This window comes from Zeus faber (genome assembly GCF_960531495.2).
Source record: "Zeus faber genome assembly, chromosome: 4".
Taxonomy (NCBI): Eukaryota; Metazoa; Chordata; class Actinopteri; order Zeiformes; family Zeidae; genus Zeus; species Zeus faber.
This window is the reverse complement of record NC_137191.1, coordinates 25,304,677-25,327,395: the sequence shown is the minus strand read 5'-3', so window position 1 is coordinate 25,327,395 and position 22,719 is coordinate 25,304,677. Positions and strand designations below refer to the sequence as shown.

At 43.1% G+C, this 22,719-nt stretch overlaps 1 protein-coding gene across 1 annotated transcript; it reads right to left on the bottom strand.

Annotated features, from left to right (window-relative positions):
* Nucleotides 1-12,371: 12,371 nt before the first annotated feature.
* Nucleotides 12,372-14,300, bottom strand: LOC307229780 (ATP-sensitive inward rectifier potassium channel 12-like; the record flags this gene model as incomplete). The annotated part of the gene is made up of 2 exons (XM_079999851.1): nt 12,372-14,010; nt 14,209-14,300. 2 exons carry the CDS (start codon nt 14,298-14,300, stop codon nt 12,372-12,374), a joined length of 1,731 nt encoding a protein of 576 aa, XP_079855977.1.
* Between the last annotated feature and the right edge of the window lie 8,419 nt (nt 14,301-22,719).

Genomic DNA, 22,719 nt, shown 5'->3' with positions numbered 1-22,719 from the left:
TAGCTGCAGTTTTTTTTTTATTATTAAATCATCACGTAGCCTACTGTACATAATCGGAATCTGAAATTTACCAAAGTCCCAAACCATTCATCAAAAAGGGTCGGCGAGTTGTTTAGGGACGTTAAAAACAACTCTCCCGTGGCATTTTTTCTTGTTTACTGCGAGGGTGGAGAAGAGGGTGGGGAAAATCACATTTTACACTGGGTGATACACTCCCAGTCAATTAGTACACGCATTAAAAGCATGACCTGGGAATCAAGAGGACCAACAGTTGATTTGGTCGGCATCTCTCTCTCTCTCTCTCTCTCTCTCTCCCTCTCCATCTCTCTCTCCCTCTCCATCTCTCTCTCCCTCTCCATCTCTCTCTCTCTCTCACACACACGCACGCGCGCGCGCGCACGCACCCACACGCACATAGACATACAGTACAACAATAACGCCTGTGTCTCCCCGAGGCCTCTCATGTTGAATCCGTGTCTCAGTTCTCTCCCTCTCCCTCTCTCTCTCTCTCTGTCTCTCTCCCTCTCTCTCTCGGTCTCGCTCCCTCTCTCTTTCTTTGCACTCTTTGTTCCCGGCTCAGGTGAATTGTAACCATGTGATCAAACGCCCAAGCCTCTCTCCATTAACCCTCGTAAATGAAAAAAAAAAAAAATGGGGAACAAAAACCAGTTTTGTGCTGCAAACTTGGAAAAAATTGATAACAGAGAGAGATGTCTGTGTCCTCTCCTTATGTCTGAGCATAGACCAGAGTCTCACACACACTTTAGAAAACACGCTGGAGCGGTCGGGACACACGGATCCTTCTCCTCCTCTATCTTCATCACCTCGTATCCCCCATATACTCTGCGACCTGGATCTGGGGCCTTGGTGGCGCTTCTCGAGGGCCTCGTTTGGGGGATGGTGGACGGTAAGCGGCACCATCATAACTAACACTGGATCCCAAGGCCTCGCTGGCTTGACGTGAGTGGCTTGTTATGTTTGTAAAAAAAAAAAACAAAAAAAAAAGGGGGGGGGGGGGGTTAAATAATTATGTCGTTTTGCGCTTTTTAATCAATCGCCTATGGGAAGCAGACACTTGGATTTGTGGTTTTACGCACCAGCGTTTGGCGATCAGTGGGAGCGTGATGGAGATGATGATGATGGTGGTGATGATGACGATCATGATGAAGATGAAAATGATGGCCTACAGGGAAAATGACTGTGAGGACAAAATAGAGCGTGTGTCATTAAAAAAAAATGTATTGCAATATTTATGGGTCTGAAAATGTTGAAGCAAGGTAAAAGTTTGATTGTCGGAAATACAAAAGAAGGCTATGGACGTATTTTCTAAATAAAAATACCGAAAAGTTAAAACTTTTAAAACAACCACATGATATCTTACTTTTTTATTCGTTTTGTGGAGAGAAATAACTAAATATGAGTTGCCCATACAATTCATCTTTTCCTACTTTTACTATACTTATTTATTCTACTTTCATATCCTACTATAATAATAATAATAATTATAATAATAATAATAATAATAATAATAATAAATAACAATAACAACAACAACAATAATAATAATTATAATAACAATAATTATTATTATTATTATTATTATAACAACAATAATAATAATACGAACAATTATAATAAATGCAGGTAGGCCTAATAGCGAATGTCTTTCATTGTCATAATCAATGATTCAAAAAAATACAACACATTTTCGTTACACGGCGAAGGGCCTTATTTATTGCCACGTTTTGAGATCTGAGTTTCGTTTTTAAATTACCATGCGTTCAGCTGGAGAATTAATATCCCGATTGTTAGTCTAAATAATTAATTGAAGCATTGCCTCGGTGATTCTTTGAGGCAAATTAATTTTGTTGCAAAAGGAAAAAGGAAAGAAAATAAAATGTCTTTATTAAATCCCTTTATTCTTGGCCTCGACGAAGTCTTCTTAAAAAAAGGTGTGATGAATATTTACCAATGATGTGTTTACAAATGTATTTTATATGTTAACAAAACTACTTATTCATATATTAATTACGGTTGCATAGTGCAATATGTTAATGGTTGGTATCGTAATATTCAACTGCTAGAGAGAATAACATTGTGCTCAAATGATGCATAGTGTTGAACTATAGTATCCTTATACTTAACCTTATACTCAAAAACTGATTACCACATTAAAATGATAACCGTATAAACGTTTAAACTATTGAAAATTAAGTTAACTAACTTAAAACTTATTTATGGTATTTTGACATTGGTATGAAGTCAAAATATATATTCATGATATTTTGCATGCAAAATATGGTGAATATAAATTTTGACTTTACTAATCATAGAAGTGTTTTTTTTCTTTTCTCTTGAGGCCTTCCGCACCCCGGGGGAAGTTGTTGGAAAATAAAACTCACATGGTCTCATTAACCATAGACATACATCCCTCTGCTAACCTTCCATGTGACTCCAGTAATCAGTCTCTCCATAGCTGCCCAGACCGCTGTGTCACAAGAGCCCTTTTCCTGAAGCTGTGTGTGTGTGTGTGTGTGTGTGTGTGTGTGTGTGTGTGTGTGTGTGTGTGTGTGTGTGTGTGTGTGTGTGTGTGTGTGTGTGTGTGTGTGTGTGTGAGAGAGAGTGAGAGAGAGGTGGTTGGGGTTGGGGGGGGGGGGGGGGGTAATGGGACCAGAACCTCATGATCAGCTGGAAGGGTCAAAGAGTCACCCCTCAGGTGCATGAGGAGTCATGGGTGGCAATTTTGATTCATGTGTCTCCTGTGTATAAATGTGTGTATAAATGGCTTCCACCGGTCACACAGACGGAAGGCTGTTCAAAGAGACACTAAATGAAGGGATTCCTCGGCTCCCTGTGGACTAAAACCTACTGAAATGAGTTTGAGAGGGACGAACAGGTACACAGACAGACAGAGTCATAAATATGCATAAAAAAAAGAGCCAGAAGTATAGTTATGCAAGAAAGAGAGAGAGAGAGAAAGAGGCAGACGGGAAAATTGAGAGAGCGTGTTGCCCTTTTGCTTTGGCCTCAGTGCGTGACCAGCTCCTCAGGGAATTTCCAGAAATCGGATGATCAGCGGGGAGAAGAAAGGAGACAGAGAACGAGAGAGAGAGAGAGGGAGAGGGAGATAGAGGGCTGCAGATAAGGGAAGCATGCATCCCGGTCAAATATTCACAAGCTGGGTCACATTCATTTTACTGGATTGTATAATTGCGGGACGGCGTTCATTCCCAAGTCAATGGGCACATTGGGCAGAAGTGAATGGCGTCATTTACCCCCCCGCCCCCTCCAGTGATGACGAACTCAGTAATGGGCTCTGAAAATTGAACCTCTGGAATGGCGTAGATTTGTATTAAGCATTTTTGCCTCTAATTTTATTTAAAAGCAGTTTAAAGTTCCTCTATCAATGCCATTGTTTATGAGAGTAAGGATCCAGACCGTGCTTTTCTAAACTTCTCGAGGTTTTGAGAGTCTTTGAGTACACTCTTTGTACAAGTTTTGCAACCGTCAACTACTGTATAAATTTGTCACCAGAGGTACAAAATTACAGACCCGTGCCAGGGTTAAAACAAGCAATACGCACTCGGCCTCATACCCCATTTGATAAGATTTTGTTTCTGTGTCCCGAATCGGAGAAGATTCGGGACACAGGGAGAAGATTTATTTGTTATATATGGTTTAGTCCAAACCTCCACATCTGTCTATACTACAGTTCGGGAGATAAGAGTGAAACTAGGATAAAGAAGTAATTATTCTGCATTCCCCGATGGTGCTAACATCTTGTAAATTAAATAATGGTGAATTTTATTGGTGAATAATAAATTTGCAAGGGACCCTCTCGAACCTCTTGAGGGACCCCCTAGGGATCCCCAGACACCTAGCTTGAGAACCAGCACCTCAGAGGTCACTGCCAGTGTGGCAAACCCCTAAAGGTACAATGCTGTACCTTATTTCCTAAGAGTGTATCTTCACATATAGTTCACATCTATGCGCGGGGGATTTCCAACACAATCCTCACAGCGATATCCATACTGGATCTGCATGTGACTGAAATAATTTATTTCAAACTTCTCCTCGCTGTGCACCATATTAACAAATTCTATGCATCGATTGTCTCCCCCTATTTAGAATCAGACCTAAAGCAACACTCCAGGGAGTAACGCCCATGCTTTGAAAATGTCTTTTATCCAGATGGCCGCCAGCTCTTTCTGTTTACAAAACAAGTGCGGATCACAGAATTATTTTATAAGTTAATATAACGTATATGCACTTTATTCCCTTGGGGAGAAATTCAGTGCAGGAAGCAGGCGAGAAACAAGATATGACAATAAAAAAACAAGTTGTGTATCAGATAATATAAAAACAAATGCATAACATGCATTCATAGCCAGTATATTCAACTTAGGTTTTTGCAAATCTTTCACTTACATGGAGAGAAAAAAATGATTCCATTAAACCTGACTACGGAGAAAACTTTCATGATAATGATGAAATTATAACAATAACAACTACACTCTAATAATAGTAATAAAAGTATTACAATTAAAATAATTAAAAAAAAATATATATATATATATATATGATTTTTTTTAAAGCCCCTGTCCTGTTTTGTAAAGTAAGACATGAATATGTTTGTTTTTTGTAATTGTCCTGCAAATGAGAACATCATTGCATGTAGTGGCCCTTGTCTTTTTGTCGGAATAAACATATTTTGTGATTGTTGGAAATATTTAGGGAATCCAGATGAAGAACCACAAAATCTGGTCATACATCAGTAATTAACTTTCAACTCAGCCAAAAATTGTCTCGGAAAATTCGGATGCTGAGTGACGCAGGTGTCTCTGCAACGGGGCAGAAACGATGGCCGGGCCTTCTTCATGTGTATTTTCGGAGTGGCGAGATTAATAGCTGTGTGATTTAGTGAGACATGGGCCACAGAGCCGAATAAGAAATGACTTTTGTCCCCCTTATTTTTTTGTACCATTTTCGCCCTGTGAATTAGTGCAGCTGCACCACACTTAAATGGGTCCCCACTTTTTTTTTCTTCTTGGAGTGTCTGTGACCAACCATGAATCCTCTCTTTGTCTTCCATCTGCAGCTAACCCCCCCACCCCCCCACCCCGCCCTCAATCTCAACCCCCCCATTTTGTTTGAGTGCCTTCTTCGTCCCCCCCCATCCACCATCATCTTTAGGGCCATGGAGGGTGGGTGGGGGGGTTAAGTTGGGTTGGGTGGGGTTGGCGATGGTAGCGGTGGCACCGTGGTGGTGGTGGTGGTGGTGATGATGTGGGGCGGCGGTGGGAGTGAATGGGGTGGGGGGGGGGGGGTGCGGGAGGCTGTAACTTGTTGGACCACATTCCTGTGCAGCTGTGGAGACTGGCGGAGGGTGGGAGATGGAGGGGAGGGCGTGGGTGGGGGTGGGGGGCAGCGGCAGATCATCATTGCATTGCATTGCATGGCATTGCATGGTATCATGAATGGCCTATTGTTCGGACGGCTGCCGTGTCCACAACTCGCTGCTCTCGGACACAGCTACTTCTCTAGTTTTTAGCCGTGAGGGTGGCTTTGGAAAAAAAAGAGGGGGGGTGAAAAATGAAGAGATAAGGGAGGAAGGGAAGTTGGAGAACAGAGAAAAGAAACAGAGATAGATATAGAAGGTATTCGGACATTTCATGACTTGAACCCCTTTTGAGACTGGAGAAAAGATTAAGGGACAAATACAAGAAGGAGGGGGAGAGAGAGAGAGAGAGAGAGAGAGAGAGAGAGAGAGAGAGAGAGAGAGAGAGAGAGAGAGCGAGAGAGAGAGCGAGAGAGAGAGAGGGTGAGGGGAGGATGAATAACAGAGAAAGGGATCAGGAATGGGAAATAAAATTATGCATCTGACCGAAACTTAGAGGGATGCTGACACGCAGGACACACTGCTGATGATGATGGTGTTGATGATGATGGTGCTGACGGCTGGCTGGAACAATGGTGACATTTACGCTGTGACTCCGTGAGCGTTTTGCCCTCCGGTCATACGTGCCAGCACTCTGGTGCTGTCATACCACTTAGTCATACACTGAGGGCCGGATGTTGACTGTATATCTCACTAGAAAGGCGCAAAATTACGACTTTCTGCCCGTGGTGGAACTACTTCAAAATGACAGAAAAAGCCAGGGAGATTGTTTTCACAATCATTTTACGATTCAGAGATATAAACAAAACAAAATGAGAACATGAGAAGTTGAGAATGTTGGAGGTGACCACTGACAAGTACATACAGTATCTGTGTTAAAAACTGTTTTTGCCAAAGTGGTGGCCCAGGTGAGCACTACAGAGACTGGTCAACATCGTCAGGTAATCATTAGTACTTGAGTCAAGGTGCTGGCTTCAGACACACAGGAGTATGGTCAACACCATCCTCACATCTTCACAACAGCATTGGAAAAGTGCCAAGAACATCAGGACACCTACATGGTGTTTGCAAACCTATACAATGTATTTCACAAGGTGAACAGGGATGGGTTTGCGATGTGCTCTCAAGTTTGTCCGTCCAGTCAAATTTGTCAGTGTCCTCTCCAAATTCTACAATGCTGCATGCAAATAATGGTTGCGTGGTTGTGCCTTTTTCTGTACACACAGTGGTATGTGTTGGCACCAATCACCTGTAAATAGAGTAAACACAGCCTATGAATAGAAATCACAGGTATTTAAGCCACTTTCGGAATGTAACAGTAACATATGCAATTGGCTTTTTCTCTCTTCTCTCTATACCATTTTTGTGCCACATAACTGCATTCTGGGATGTGTTTACTGCTACATAATTCAATTTTGGGGTGTTCAGCCAATCATGTTCCATTTAGCTTCAAACTAGCTATCTGTAGTGACCCATTTAGGTTCTGCTTTGTTGATAGCATGTCAAAAGCATGTCACATTCTCCTAAACTCACTGGAACAATGGGTAGCACGAAAGCGTATGTGAAAGCATGTCTATTCCATTGATCTATTCTACAGCGTTAAAGCCATGACTGTGGTAAAGATTAGTCTAATTTACGAGTTTATCTCTTAGGATTTCCATTGAATGTCGTGACATGGCGATCATTTGACAGATGTAAACGCAAATGTCTAATCGTCGTTGGCACCTGTACTCTTTAACATCTCCCTCCCATGTGTCCACCAGTGTGTAGCAGTTCAGACTGGACTGAGACCTCTTTGACATCAGGGGGCCGCGAGCAAGCATCAAACTCGAAAGAGTGGTCGTCAGTTTGCAGACGCCTTATTCTCTCATATCAACACAACCAAGGAAGTAGTGATCTGCCAGTGGAGTTCCAGAACCCCATCGTCCAGCATGATCGTGTGCACATAAGGGATGCCCTAAATCCAATTTCTCCGTAGAGTGTTAGTCAATGGCCATTTACACTGTGCCCCGGCGCTGAGCAGAGGGGTAGAGATAGCCTGTATGGGACTGGCAGGCTGGAGGAGGGGACAACCAGGAGACACCTCCATGGATGATGCCACTGTCTCATTATCACTTGCATCTTCACCTTCTGCAATTGAATCTGTCGCTGCAGGACTGGATTTGTCAGCCATCAAAGAATTTGCGATCAAAGAATTTAAGGACAGAAGTGGATGTTGTCATTGGATTTGATGGGCAACCTTAAGCAAGAAGTAAGTAAGGGTTTGTGTGTGCGTGCGTGCGTGCGTGCGTGCGTGCGTGCGTGCGTGTGTGTGTGTGTGCCTGCCTGCGCCTGTGTGGACCTCTCAAATTATTCATGATACATAACATTCAACAAAATTCTAATCAAGCAACGATTTCTTAAGCATTCGTACCATGTGATATAATTGTATTCAATTTACAAAGACATGTGAATAAAAACTGTGCTATTTTTATGAATAAATTACATTATATTGCACATTGCATCATGGAAATTATACACATTTCTGTGAAAGAAAAATATTCATTGCATGGCCTGAAATTGTGTTTGGAAATGAAACTGAAGTAAAAAAAATAAAACAACTGAAAACTAAACTAAACTTAACTTAAGTGAATGAATAGCTTATTAGCACAATAGCTCAAGCAGACATCCAGGTCACTCATCTTTTGGCCCCAAAGGATTCCTTCAATCAACATCTTCATCCAATTAAGCAATTAAGCACAAGCTAATAGGTCTGCCATATGAGAGACTGTAGACAGATTCATTATGAGCTCTATAACACACACACACACACAAACACACACACACACACACACACACACACACACACACACACACACACACACACACACACAGATTCAACTGTGTGTAAGTGGTTTTCAAAATATTATATTAAGAGGACAATAGGAATACTTCCATTTGTCACGTCTTCTTAACCCTACCATTGCAGCACCGATGCAGGATGCCTATTGAATTGTTTGGGTTTTTTTTATACCGGACTAATATGTAATCTATGCATGTTACTTTGTTCTTCTTTAAAATCTTCATTGTTTATCACGTTTATCTTTATTTGTAACATGGGATAAAATGTCAAATGTTGCTAAATATATATTTAGCAACATTTTGAGACGCATGTATTATAATATAAAGTTGTTTTGTACAAATTAAAATGACAATTATTTGCAGGTATATAGAAAGAGGTGTATGTGTGTGATTTATTGAATATATATAGTATGTCCCTTATTACATGACTGCATATGTATATTTGTAATAGATGTTGAATTTATGGTCAAATGTTTTATTATGTAAAGCTAAATCTGGCGTGGCTTTTAATCATCTTAAGTGCATATAATCAAGAAAAGTGTAGCGGTCATAATAAGAGACAGAAACACAGAGAGACAAACAGAAAGAGAGAGTGAGCGCCAGAGAGGAAAGCAATAGACTTTCAAATCATGGGTTTTTCTCAGGACATTTAATTAGGCTCTGTGGGCCGTGGGACAGAGCGAGGGAGAGAGCGAAAAAGAGAGAGAGAGAGCGAGGGAGAGGAAGAGAGAGAGAGAGGGAGTGAGAGAGAGAGAGGGAGAGAGCCCGGGGGTCTAAGGGGAAGAAGGCCGCATGAAAGACTCTGTTGTTGGCTGAGGGAATGGGGAGATTAAAGGGAATGGGACAGAAAGATGGATGAGACCGGGGGGCATGTTCCCAAAAACATGTAAAAAATAAATCTGAGACTTTTACCATTTCTCAGGTATGTGTTTCATGCCTGAAATCTCAAAATATGTAAAGAAATGCATTAACAGAACCATCTGCTGCCACAGGGAGATCTAATTACACATCATCGTATTAGTATTATTATTTTATAAGGCCATTGGATCAAAAGGCAGAGACAGATATAAATACATAATAAGACCTGCGAAAAGAAACAGACAGACATACATAATGCTAGCGGACAGCGGACATTTTGAGTTTTAAAGACAGACAAATGCAACACTACAAACACATGCAAGGTATCTATCTAAGCGTGGAAGGAGGAAGTGGTTTAACATTCAAACGAGCAAATGTGACGGACACACGGTCGTCGGAGGGACTACAGGCCAACAGGTGCACCCGGAAAAGAGAGAGACAGAAAGGTAGCAGGACGGACAGACGGGCAGACAAGCAGACAGACAGAGCAGATGGGCGGCCGGGTCAGAGGGAGCAACAGTCCACCAGTCAGCGAGACATCAACAAGTCGGCAGAGGACGCACGCCCTGTGGTGATTCCCATGGAGCCCAGATAGCCAGGCCTGCACACAATGCTCCTCTGTCCCCCGCAGCGAGCCACCCCACAGCTCCCACAACTCCACAGCTCCACGGCTTCACGGCTCCACAGCTCTGCGGTGCACAACGGCTCATTATGGAATCAAAGACCCCCAGCCCCCCCAACCCGACAGCGGCACTTGGAGCCTAAACACTGTCCCCTGCTGAGAACACACACCGTCCAGGCGCTGGCTACGTAGCCCCGGGGGCCAAAACAGCCAGTAGTGGCCCCGGAGAGGGCACGGAGAAAGCCAAGCACCACATGAAAGCTCAGGTACACACACACACACACAGACACACACACACACACACACACATACACACATACACACATACACACACACACACACACACACACACACACACACACACACACACACACACACACACTCAAATGGACACCCGTACACATAGGGTATGAACACGCCAATATACACACAGGGACACACTCTATGAAGATCCTAGTCAGCCATTAGCACTTCTCCCAAAGGTCACAAAGGTCCCCCCATTGACAGGGGGTGTAGCGATGTGGCTAATTAACTGACATCAGAAAGGGAGTGGGGGGGGGTGGGTCAGAGGATGACAGCAGAGAGATAGAGAGATTGGGTGGAGGGGAAGTGGCTTGTTAGGGTGAGCAGGAGGGAGATGGGATGATTAGATTACACCACGGAGCGTAACGGCGGAGATATGGTCGGAATATGAAGGGTTCCTCTCGCATGACCCACCTAAAGAGAGCAGATGTTTGGCTGTTTGTTGATTGTCGACGACGTCATGTTTGGCCCCCGTGAAGACTTCCAGAAACCTGAGAAACGGTGCCAAAAACACACTGAAGGGACGAGACAGGAAGGGACAACCATGGCCCCCCTCCGCCCATCATCCTTAAATTTTCATTAGCATTAAACTGTCCAACTTACGAGGGTCTTTGATGGGAGGAATGTCCCCTGCATCACCTTTGTCCCATTTCTGAAACTAAAATAAAGATACACTATATCCACTTACTGTTACATACGTAGTAACTGTGTTAGATAAATATATAAAAAATCAAAGTAACTCAATTTGGTCGGAAGAATAATGATACTATTAGAGCGTCAACCCTGGTGCAGAACATGACAGGGAGGAATTCTTTCTCAAGTCAACTGCAGTGCACTGAAAAATATACGCTTCATAAATCCAAATAAATACTCTTCACCTACAAGATGATGACAGTAAATGAAGTGTTATTATTCAATGTGTGTTTGAGGGATGCATTCCTCCACATCTGGTTAAGAGTTGTTTGTTCCAGTGTGGCTTGCTGTTGGGACAGTCCACCACTTGATGGAGCCTGAGCACCGTGTGTGGAGCAGACCATCTGATGGGAGGCGTGGGGGGGGGGGGGGGGGGGGGGGGGGGCTCGTGATGGTGGTTTCTCCTGATGGTTCGTCTTGATGGTTCCTCCTGGTGGTTCCTCCTGATGGTTCATCTTGATAATTGCTCCTGGTTGTTCCTCCTGATGGTCCGTCTTGATGGTTCTTCCTGGCGGCTCCTCCTGGTGGTTCCTCCTGGGTTCGTCTTGATAGTTGCTCCTAATTGTTCCTCCTGGTGGTTCCTCCTGATGGCTCCATGGTGTCCTCTCCCTCCATGTTTGCTTTGTAGGATGCACTGGAGGGGATGATGGAAGTTTTACAGGTGTTGGTCAAAATCGGGTGCAGATATTTGATCTTTAACCGGAAAGAACCACCGGTCTGCGAGGAAAGTCAGTAATTTCCACAACTTAGCACTGAGACAGTTCAAGAAGAAGAGTAAATACTGCCGTTTAATCAGGTGTTTTATTCATACAAAACAGCACATGGTTACAAAGTATATAATGATAAAATGTAAGAATAAAGTGCTTCTTGTTCCTCGCCTGTACATGTTAATTTGACTGGTTGTTTGAGATGAGCTGTTTGAATGCCCTTTCAGGCTTTTCCTAGACTTTTGTTTTTCTTCCCATGCCTCATAATCTACGAGTTAATATGGAATACAGGATGGCCATGGATTTTGAACATTGAGATCATTATTCATCAAAACTTCAACACCGACAGAACTCAAATATGAAGACAATATGACAATATGTTATTGACAACAAAAAATATTTTTTCTTTCCTTTTTTACACTAAGAAAATAAATGGTCTGTATGCTGGCAAGATACTCATTCTCTCATGCATTTTCACATTTTGTCTTGTGCTCTGCTCCCATTGAAAATCTTTCAAACGGGTCCCACTCATAACAATTATCTGTATTTGATTTATACGTCAAAGCAAAGACTGATTATTCAGAACATAAAGCAAAAAGACATATTTACAAAAAATATATAACTTATATGCCATACACAATGCATTATTCAATAAAACAATAGAAACATGTTTTTGAAACAACCTTTAAAGAGGAGCTCCTATTGAATAAATCCTGAGCCCCATTTTTGGTTGATGAACCTTAGATACCACTACACTCAGACCAATAATAAGAGCACATTGTGCAGATAGAATCGCACGATTCCCCCCCTTTAATGGCAATCTTATGATCCGGATTGCACTCTTCTAGAGTTTTAATGCCTCAATACTTTGGTTGGATGCACAGAAACAAGGAGGGAAGCAGATGGAAGGGTGTCTAGTTCAGTCCAGCCATGAATGACTGGTTAGGCCTTAAACCCCCGACTCCCTGCTGATGTACAGAGGAAGAGCAGGCTGTAGCCTGTCATAGTTGCTCTCTATGTCCAGGACACAGAGCATCTCCACTGTCTGCTCCTCCACAAATCTCTCCTTGAAACCCAAACGGAAGTCATCTCTCTTCTCGGCCACCCTGTCCTTCACCTCCCCCTCCCTGCCCTCTAACACCCCCTCCTCCCCCTCCTCCCCGCAGCACAGTGCCACCTCGTTCTCATAGCAGAAGGCACTGGGCGAGTGAGGGGCCAGGAGGTGTCGCTTGGTCCGCGGAGCGAAGGGCGAAGGAGAGTGGGAGCAGACGGAGGTGGAGGTGGAGGAGGAGGGGGAGGGCGGACGCCCTCCTCCTCGCTCACTCACCTGGTCCAGCTCCCTGGCACTGCAGTGAGGCATGGAGGGCACCTCGTAGGTTTTGTGGAAGCGGGAGTAGTCCACATGGTAGTGGTTGCCTTTCTCAAACACCAAGGGCTCGAAGCGGTGGCCCCACAGGATCTCTCTGGCGAGGTAGGAACTACGGGCCTGTGTCGTCATGGCCGTGGCCTCCACCATCCCCTCCAGGATGACCACTATCTCAAAGTCCTCCTTTTGCAGGTCGGCCCGGCTCAGGTTGTAGAGAGGGCTGTTCTTGTTGATCTCGTGGACCACCACCAGTGGCGAGACCAGGAACAGCCTGTCCAGCCCGTCGTCGTAACCAACGTCAATGTCTGTCTGCTCCAAGGGCAGGTACTCCCCCTCTGCCGTCACGTGAGGGCGGATGAGCTGTGCGCGCACGTGGGCCTCGACAATGTGGCTCTTGCGCATGTTCCCCAGACGCCACATGAGACAGAGTTTGCCATCTCGCAGCCCAATGACAGCATTATGCGAGAACAGCAGTGTCTGCGCCCGCTTCTTGGGTCGCACCATCTTGGCCATAATGGTGCCTATCATGAAGGAGTCAATAATACACCCCACAATGGACTGGACCACTACGGTAACAACAGCGACTGGGCACTCTTCAGTGACACACCGGAACCCGTATCCAATGGTGGTCTGCGTCTCTATGGAGAAGAGAAACGCTCCAATGAAGCCCTGCACATGGAGGATGCATGGCCGCCACTCGTACCCAGCTTCCTCCAAAACGCCTGGAGCCTTCCCTTCCCCGAGAGGGGCACGAAGGTCAAAATCACCATGGACCAGCGCCACGCCCCAGAAGATCAGTCCGAAGAGCAGCCAGGAGAAGAGGAATGTTGTGGTGAAGATAAGCAGCATGTACCTCCAGCGAATGTCCACGCAGGTGGTGAAGATGTCGGCCAGGTAGCGGCGTGGCTTGTCCTCCATGTTGTTGAAGACCACATTGCACTGGCCATTTTTCTTCACAAAGCGGCTGCGCAGGCGGCCGGGGCCCAGGCCCAGGCCCAAACGACAGGATGGGGAGGCGTGGTGGCGGTTGTACAGGATGGGCTCGCTGGCCGCTCTTAGGGATAACACACCCCCTCCCTCCTCACCTGCTAGACACTCTCCCCCTCCTCCTTCACCCTTCACCCTAGCTGCTGCCAGGCTTTGATGTGCCAGGGGTCCATGGCCATTGAGGCCCAGGGACGAGATCTTTAGGATGTCTTCGTCTGTGGACACGATGCTGTATCTGCCAAAACAATGGGGCAGAAAGGGATTGTAGTTTGTGATTGTGGAAATGTTTTGGAAGTAGTTTATTGGAATCAGCATTATTTGTTTATCACTGCATTAACCAATGGAATATTGCATGAATATAGTCTTTTCCATGGAATGCTGTCCCTGTAAAAGTCTGAAAGTAACCTTAAAACATGAAACAATTCCAAACTACCTGTTTACTCGCACCGCTCCCATAGCAATGGCGATAATCAGACTGTGTCTGCGAGGGCAGTCGTGGATTCTGGGATGGATAGTTCCAACCATTAAAATCCTGTATCAGGTATGAAGAGGCAGTGTACAATCACATCTGTCTTGTTGGACATTTCAGCAACTTTCTCTGGCGATGCATTTCCTGGTGGAAAACAAAAGAAAATTTTGACTTTAGACATGTCTTCACACACGAAACACAAACTAAAGCTATAATTCAGCAAAGATGTATTCTTGTGTACCTACACGGCGATCCTCAACAAAATCCCCTCAGTATAGATTTTCTCCATCCTCTCCGACGTAAGCCAGACCAGACAGATATGTTTAATGAAAGTGTATTGATTTGGGGCCTTGCTATCAGTTAGCCCTGGGGACCTTCAAGCCAACTAGCGGTGGAAAACCAGACGGCCATTGGAGGGGACAAAGGTTTAAAAAAGAGATGAATCAGTGGTAATCTACTGTTAGAGGAACAATTGATCTGATTGTGTGTTTGGCCTGATGACAAGGTTAGAGGATGACTACAGCGGGCTTATTATGTCAGCAAGCGGGAGACCAGGAGAGCCAAAAAGCGCCAGGTTGCATAACGGGTATCAAGACAGTCGCACGCAACGCAAAGGGCAACAGTACTTTATGTTTTATTGTTGCGTGCCATGATGGATTACACAGTTTGACATGAATACACTGACAGATCAGGGGTGAATTAGCAAGGAAGTAATGGATTTGTCTAGGTAATATTTTGGATAACTGCATTTTAAAAGGCACTGTTCAATATTTTGGTCGTGTCAATAAAAAAACAGGCAGGCGCTGACACAGGCCGACCAATAACACACACACACGCACGCACGCACACACGCACACACACACACACACACACACACACACACACACACACACACACACACACACAACAATTAGAGACACACGCACGCAAATACAAAGCCACACACACAGATTCTGATGAGATTTGTTGTCATGTGGCTGGGCCTGTGGCTAACCCTTTTGTGACGTGTCTTGCCTCCAACCCACCCCACCCACCCCTCCACCACCACCACCACCACCACCACCATCCGCTGCTACACCCAGGACAGATGTTGGGGAGTGGCTGCTGATTGGGTAGATTTAAGATTCCTTCTGAGTAGAATAATCCCCTGTTGATTATGTCAGCTCGGCTACCATCCCATCTGGACAGGAATGGCAATCGTGTAAAGATACAACCACTTCTTGAAGGGGTTGACACACACGATCACAGAGAGTGAGTCATTTACCCCAGGCATCATGATGAGTTCAAATGGGTGTTCTTCGTGTGTTTGGAAAGACGACATTTGTTCAAAATGGAGGCGTGTCAGGGAGAAATTGTATTTCAAGAAGTTCTGCATGAGAACAATCTCAATAACTCAAGTACAAAAAAATGAGTGGGTCACTGAAGGAATTGGCTTTTTTTTTCAGCCGAAGTGAAGGATTGCGTGGAACATCAGCAAATCCAGTTATTGTCCCACAAAGGTCCATTGTTGTTCAATTTGAGAGTCAACCCTTTTTGGCCCGCTCTCATTTGATAAACGACTTTGTTTACACACTAATATATCACTATTAACAACTTTATAAATATAAGAACAATCTTTATCAGATATCTGAACAAATGTAAATTTAGCTTTGACTCAAATGAGACCCTGTTTTTATTTATTTTTTCCTTTTTGTATTAAATAACAACTTCTGTAAATGTAAACTCAATTTGAAAGAAATATAAACCGGTGGATGCAGATATTTGTATAATTATCCTGAATAAACTAGCTTTGTGAATATATAAGTACATCCACGCATTAAACTGTCACAGATGCTTGTTCCTTGGTCACTGTACACCATACAAAACATTACAATTTAATTTATTGTTCAATTGAACTTTATTTAAGTTAAAACAGTAACTCTGAGCTGCTGAGACTTTAAATGTAAAAAAAAGGACTGAACCTTGTGCTCTGAGTAGTGCACAGACAGGAGCCGCTGGTCCCTGTAGCTGTAATTAATGGTTGATGATAGTTATTAGCTGTCGCCATAGGAACCCTGCTCTCCTTATAGCCTCCCTCTCCCTCTCTCTCTCTCTGTCTCTCTCTCTCTCTCTCTCTCTTTCTCTTCTTTCTATCTCTTGCTCTCTCTCAGAGTATGTAGAGGAACACAGAGGAGGGAAAGAGAAATGTAAACAAATCACAAAGATCCATAATTGAGACACTCAACTGCAGAGTTAACAAGCATCCACCTGCAATACCTACACACACCACACACACACCACACGCACACCACACACACACACCACACACACACACACACACACACACACACACACACACACACACACACACACACACACACACACACACACACACACACACACACACACACACAAATGTCAATGTGGATGTAATTCCTGGCCCTTTGGCCTATCCTTAACTTCCACCATCTACTAGTGTATATATCCTTAAATCCTTCACAATAATATCACCATACCCAACACAGACTTACTCACACACACCCACCACACACCCCCGAACCCACACACCATTACACATGCAGTGTCTACTGTTTCTGATTTATATCTCCTGTTGCCTGCGGAGGGTTGATGAAAACCTCTGTGACACAGCAGGAGTAAGCGTGACCCCGTTGTCAGGACAGCCACGACGCCAACGTTGATTCCCCGCACATCTCTGATTCGACTACGTCAGCAGAATCAAATCAACGTAGCCAGCCATATAATCTCATGGGAAAGAAACAATGCATCTCAGCCTACTTGCGTGTGTGTGTGTGTGTGTGTGTGTGTGTGTGTGTGTGTGTGTGTGTGTGTGTGTGTGTGTGTGTGTGTGTGTGTGTGTGTGTGTCTGTCTGTCTGTGTGTGTGCGTAGAAAGGTGGAAGCCCCTGTCAAAAACCAGATTATGATCCCCTTAATCTCCCCCTCCAAACAACAATGTGAAAGGTGGACGGCCGTCACTGCATGACCCGCCTTAAGACCTTTTGTCTAATCTGAGGTCAGAGCGGGGGGATAAAAGAAAGAAAGAAAGAATAAAAGAAAGAATGGATCACATAATGACACAATACTTCACTTTTACTAAATGTACACCTGAATGTCCTTTCTATCACTTCTCTACAAATTACATCTACAGAGAAGAATAGGCTTAAAACCTGGATAAATCCATTTTTGATGCCCTTCTTTTGTGCCTTCTCTCTCCTTAATCTGTGCTCCACCTCTTTCTAACGCTTTTAAACAAATCTTACGAATGATAATACTTTTGGTGGGTGCATGGTAAATAAATAAAAAACGATCATCATCATCTCTGGTGGTGAGGTCTCCCCAGCTTACCCTAACAGCAATTGTTGCATTTCAAAACCTAAACAAACATACAACTCATGTGGGACAGAGTACTATGACTAGGTGTCATGATATGTATCATATGGTATACATTATTTTATTTAAATAAATCTCACACTATCCAAGAAACTCAGGAACCAAGCTTTCGGGATCAGCTATGACGCGCATTTGATTGGGGCCACACGGAGCTGTCCAGTTCTGAAAAATCAATGCCTGCAGGAATGTTCGACAGGGGGAGATGAACCTTACCCTAACCTTGACATTTATTGCACCCTTAAAAAATAAATACAATTAAATAAAATAAATAAATAAATAAATACATTTAAAAAACCTGTTTAGTTTGCCTCTCTACCAGTGCCACATTTCCACAGTTGACTGAGCCAGATGAACATTTTGTGAAAGTATTGATGGTTCCTGGGAACAATGGTGAGGTTGACAGGGGGTGAAGGGGGCCAGAGAGTTCAAGGCTTTGGAGTCTGACCGTCATCTAATTAAATAGAACGAATTAATCTTTTATGAATTTCCTGAATATTATATATTATCTCATCTGATCTTGAATTGTGTCATGAATAACGCCTCTTCGTATTGGCACCAAAACAACAACAACAACAACAACAACAACAGCAACAACATCAACAACACAGAGTAAACTGGTTTGACACAACTTTGCAGAAAAGCAGATTTACAAGCTGAATGCACAAAATAGAAATCAAGGAGTGTATAAGTAAAACACGCACCTTATCTTGGGAGTTGTCGGAGTTACTGGAGAAGTGGCGCCGTCCTCCTGGAAGACGCATGGGTATCGTTGTGTCCTGTCCGATTATTCTTGTGGGTTTGAGGCAGAGGTTCTCTTTTCATGACACTTGCCTGTTCGGTGCGATGGTGTCTATTTGATCCATAGTCCTCCAAAGCGGTGCAGACACGCAGCGCACGCCGCCCCTGCTCGCTGCTCAGTGCGCTCCTCCTGCCGGTATGTGGGTGAGAGGGAGGGAGGGAGGGAGGGAGGGAGGGAGGGAGGGGGAGGTTGGACTGTCTGTCACTCTGATGAAGCCCCATTTTATCTGTCATAGCGTCTCACAGTGTCGGTGTGCAGTGTATAATTAAGACTATAGACTTTCTTTTTTTTTTTTTTATTAAAAAAAATAATAATAAAAAAATTAACAATTACTTCTACTGCGTGTTTTCGCACCAACAAGGCGCACTAACAGGAATCCTCTTTAATAACGTTTTACTTCGGTCCGAATACCCGGACACAAAATTAATAAAAGTGAAAGTACAATATTGACATTTATACTTAGGTAAACGTAATGAAGTGCTTGTTCTTAAATTTAATTAAAGTACTAAAAAAATGCATGCCTCATTACAATTTACGAAAAAATACTTATTTTCATACATAGTTACATACGTAGTTATAGTTACTTATATACTCCGATAAATACATATACATGTAAATCCTAATTAAAAAATATATATAAAGTAAACCGACTAAGTAATCCATCTATCTATCTATCATCCATCCGTCCATCCATCCATCCGTCCATCCATCCATCCATCCATCCATCCATCCATCCATCTATCTATCTATATATCTATCTAACATTATTTGACCTGTACTTTTTTTTAGGATCACTTTTTAACACTAGAAAGAACTGTGTGGTTTTTGAAAAGAAAACGATTCAACTACATCTTGTTGGGGAGCTCTGTGTCATCACTCTCATCACCCCCCAAGCAACCAGTGGAACTTCTAGTGCAGACTTGACCACAGATTATGTAATAAGTGGATTTATCTTGCTTTGTGAAAGGTATTACTAATAACTTTATCCAAAGAAGTGCGAGGAGGTTAAACTCCAACCCAATATGATAGTCCCAGTGAATTTTGAAGTGCATGAGATAATATATTGTCACTGATATTCTGCGTAAGCAAAATATTCTCTCTTGGTTTTGCCGGGAATAACTTCCCAGAACGAAAAATACCTCACGCTGAGAAAACGATGGGGTGGGCTGTGTTTTGCTCCCAAAACAATTAAGGCCTGTCACACTGGATTGATCAAAACCCATCAAGTCACTGAAATTAACAAAAGCCTCTTTTATTGAAAACGACAGCCCTGTATCAACAATAACCATGGCGTCGGAGCTCATCCTGTCTCAATTTAGGACCTCTGAAAATGTTACTGGCAATTAGACACAACTCCATAGTTGCCATGGAAACCTTTTTTTTTTTCCTTCTCCATTTTATTTTTCAGCTCTTTTCTTTCAAACAGATTCCCACCAAGCCAAGCGATGTATTTTTGAAAGTCCTTTCTTTTTTGCTCAGTGAAAGAACAGGTGGGTGTTGCATTGCAGAGACAGAGTGAGACAAAGAGATGGAGAGGGAGAGGGATGGAGAGAGAGGGAGAGGGATGGAGAAGAGAGGTGGCTTCATGATAGGAGGTTTATGATAAGATTGTATTCATCAGTGTGGGCGTGGGTCGACGGTGGTTGGGGGATGAGCAGGTGGGTGCGCTGACAGAATGAGTGGGCTGAGAAGAGCTCACAATGTCCATAATCTATTTTTTTTAATACTTTGTGTCATCTTTCAATATTGAAGTGTTCCTTTACTATGTAATATAAGCAGCCATCGTGTTATGTAAACCTTTATGTGTTTCACTCATCTTTCACTAATAAAAGTGAGAAAACAGAAACTAAAAGGACAAATAATATCTCAGAAAATGCAAAAACAATAATAATAATAATAATAATAATAATAATAATAATAATAATAATGATAAATAGATAGATAAACAAATATAAATAAACAAACAAAGAAACTAACAAAACAAAAAAGATACATAAATAAATAAATAACTACATAATATATAATACATAATAGAAATAGATACATAAATAAATAAAGCCATTCAAAAACGCCTAAGGATAAGCACTTCATGTCCACAGTCCTGTGTGAAGATGTATTGAACCTTCTACAGCTATATGTACAAATGTGTATTTGAACCATAAATGAATCCAACCATGAATCATAAAGCAAGTAGACCTATAATTAAGCATTTATAGGTACTTATCATGTACAGATAAGACAGTCTGAATGAAAGTTGTTTTTCAACTTTCCATTGCATACATACAAATGGACACTGGTTGGCCACAGGCACCGTGCGTCATAAACAATCAATGTCTATCCAGGACTAGATTAGATTAGATTTCATATGAGATCGTACTTTCTCAATCCCCGTTGGGAACTGGCGTAACGGTGCTCATAATAGCCCACTGTTGGTTTAGCAGAAATAAAAAACAAAAACAAAACAACAACCAGTGCCTATAAATAAATCCTCCAATTAGTGGATATCAAGTCATCAAGTGTTTCATGGATGGAACTCGGTGAGGTGAAGGAATGACCGTCCTTGGTGACAAAATCACCCTCTGTGTGTGGAAATAGACAGCGATGCCAGTCAGATATTAATACCCTGAGAAGAACATCTCGCTCAAGGCGATTTTGTATTTCTGTCTCCACCTAGATCTTATCACTCCACCCCCACACACACACACACACACACACACACACACACACAAACACACACAAACACAAACACACACACACACACACCAGCACCTTTTCCAACAACGGTCATTTTTATTTTTCACCTCATCAAACAGCTCTTATCATCAAAGTCGTTTCCAAATATTACCAGCAGATGATGGGAGCTATTTTCTGTTTCTCTGTGCCTCTGTGGGCTCAGCATGATGACTCCCCCCTTGTGCACGCGTGGTGAGGCCAACTTACTTTCTAAAGCAGACGTTGTGTCTCTTTTTCGTTTCTGGCTTTTTAAACCAGATCCAGGTCAGCATGCTACGGAGAACCAGGCTGCGGAGGACACAGGGAGTCACTATCTGCAGACAGATCACCAGTAGCCTACTTCATGAGTGTGTTCGTACAGGGCTTTCTATCTTAATATATATATCGTATACCGCTACTAAACACATAAGTACTTTTCTCCCCCATAGCAAAAAACAACAACCTTAGGCTTGGGGTTGATGGGGCTGTTCTCAGACTAAGAGTTCTGATCCCAATCGATACTTAGGGTTAGGATGAGGAATAGAGTGGTGAATCGATTGATGCCCTCCATGCTGCAGTGAGAGAGAGGGAGAGGTGTGCCGGGATTTCATCAATGACCCGTAAGCAGGCCTCTTATTGTGAGACTCCTAGTTATGGAACCGTGCTCTTGTTTTTCCTTTTTTTTTTTTTCTTTTTTTTTTTCCCTGCATTTTATGCTGATTATTTTTAGAGCTATATCTGCCCCAGTGGGCAGGAGAGTGTGGGGGAGATGAGAGAGAGAGCGAGAGGACAAGGAGAGAGTAGGATAGTGAGACAGTTAAAAGAGATCCTTCCCTGAAGCTACAGAGGCTATTCCCGAGCCGTCTATATTCTATAATCTTTCATCTGTAATATACAATATAATTTAATGTATAATCTCTATAGCAGCTAAATTAATTGCACGCTGGTCCTTGTGATAAAACAGGGCGTTAACACCAACTTTTCATTAGCTGAAACACTAGTGCTGCATCCAAAATCGCATACTTGTCTACTTTTTAGCACGGCACGTTAGTACAGTATGTGACCATCCCTAGCTTAGTATGCATCAAATAGTATGCGAACAGCATGAGGATGATATACTACGTCTGGTGAAACACCCTAGAAAGCAGACACTGGACACGACGCTGGCACACGTGTCCCACAATGCATCGTGAGGGCAAGATGTGAGCAAAGGTTTGTTGATGGCAACCTGCCATCCTTCTTGTTACTCAAATCACTCAAGTACGCTGGAGGATAGAGCACAGATGTAGTATGGACTACATAGTATGTAGAATGTGATTTTAGACTCAGAACAGGCACAACACACTGAGATATGAAGGGAATATGATGGGGTCACTTATGACCAAATCAAGGCCAAAAAGGTAAAACCGCTCAAAGTCAATGGAGAGAACATTCAAAAGTGGGAGGAAGACTCTCCAAGGCGGTAAGAGCCATAGAGAGGTTGCCTCCCATTTATGTAATTTCTAGCCCCCTCAGCCCTACCCCGTTGGTGGCTCCCCACACGAATGTTCCACTGAGTGTTGGTGCAATGCATAAG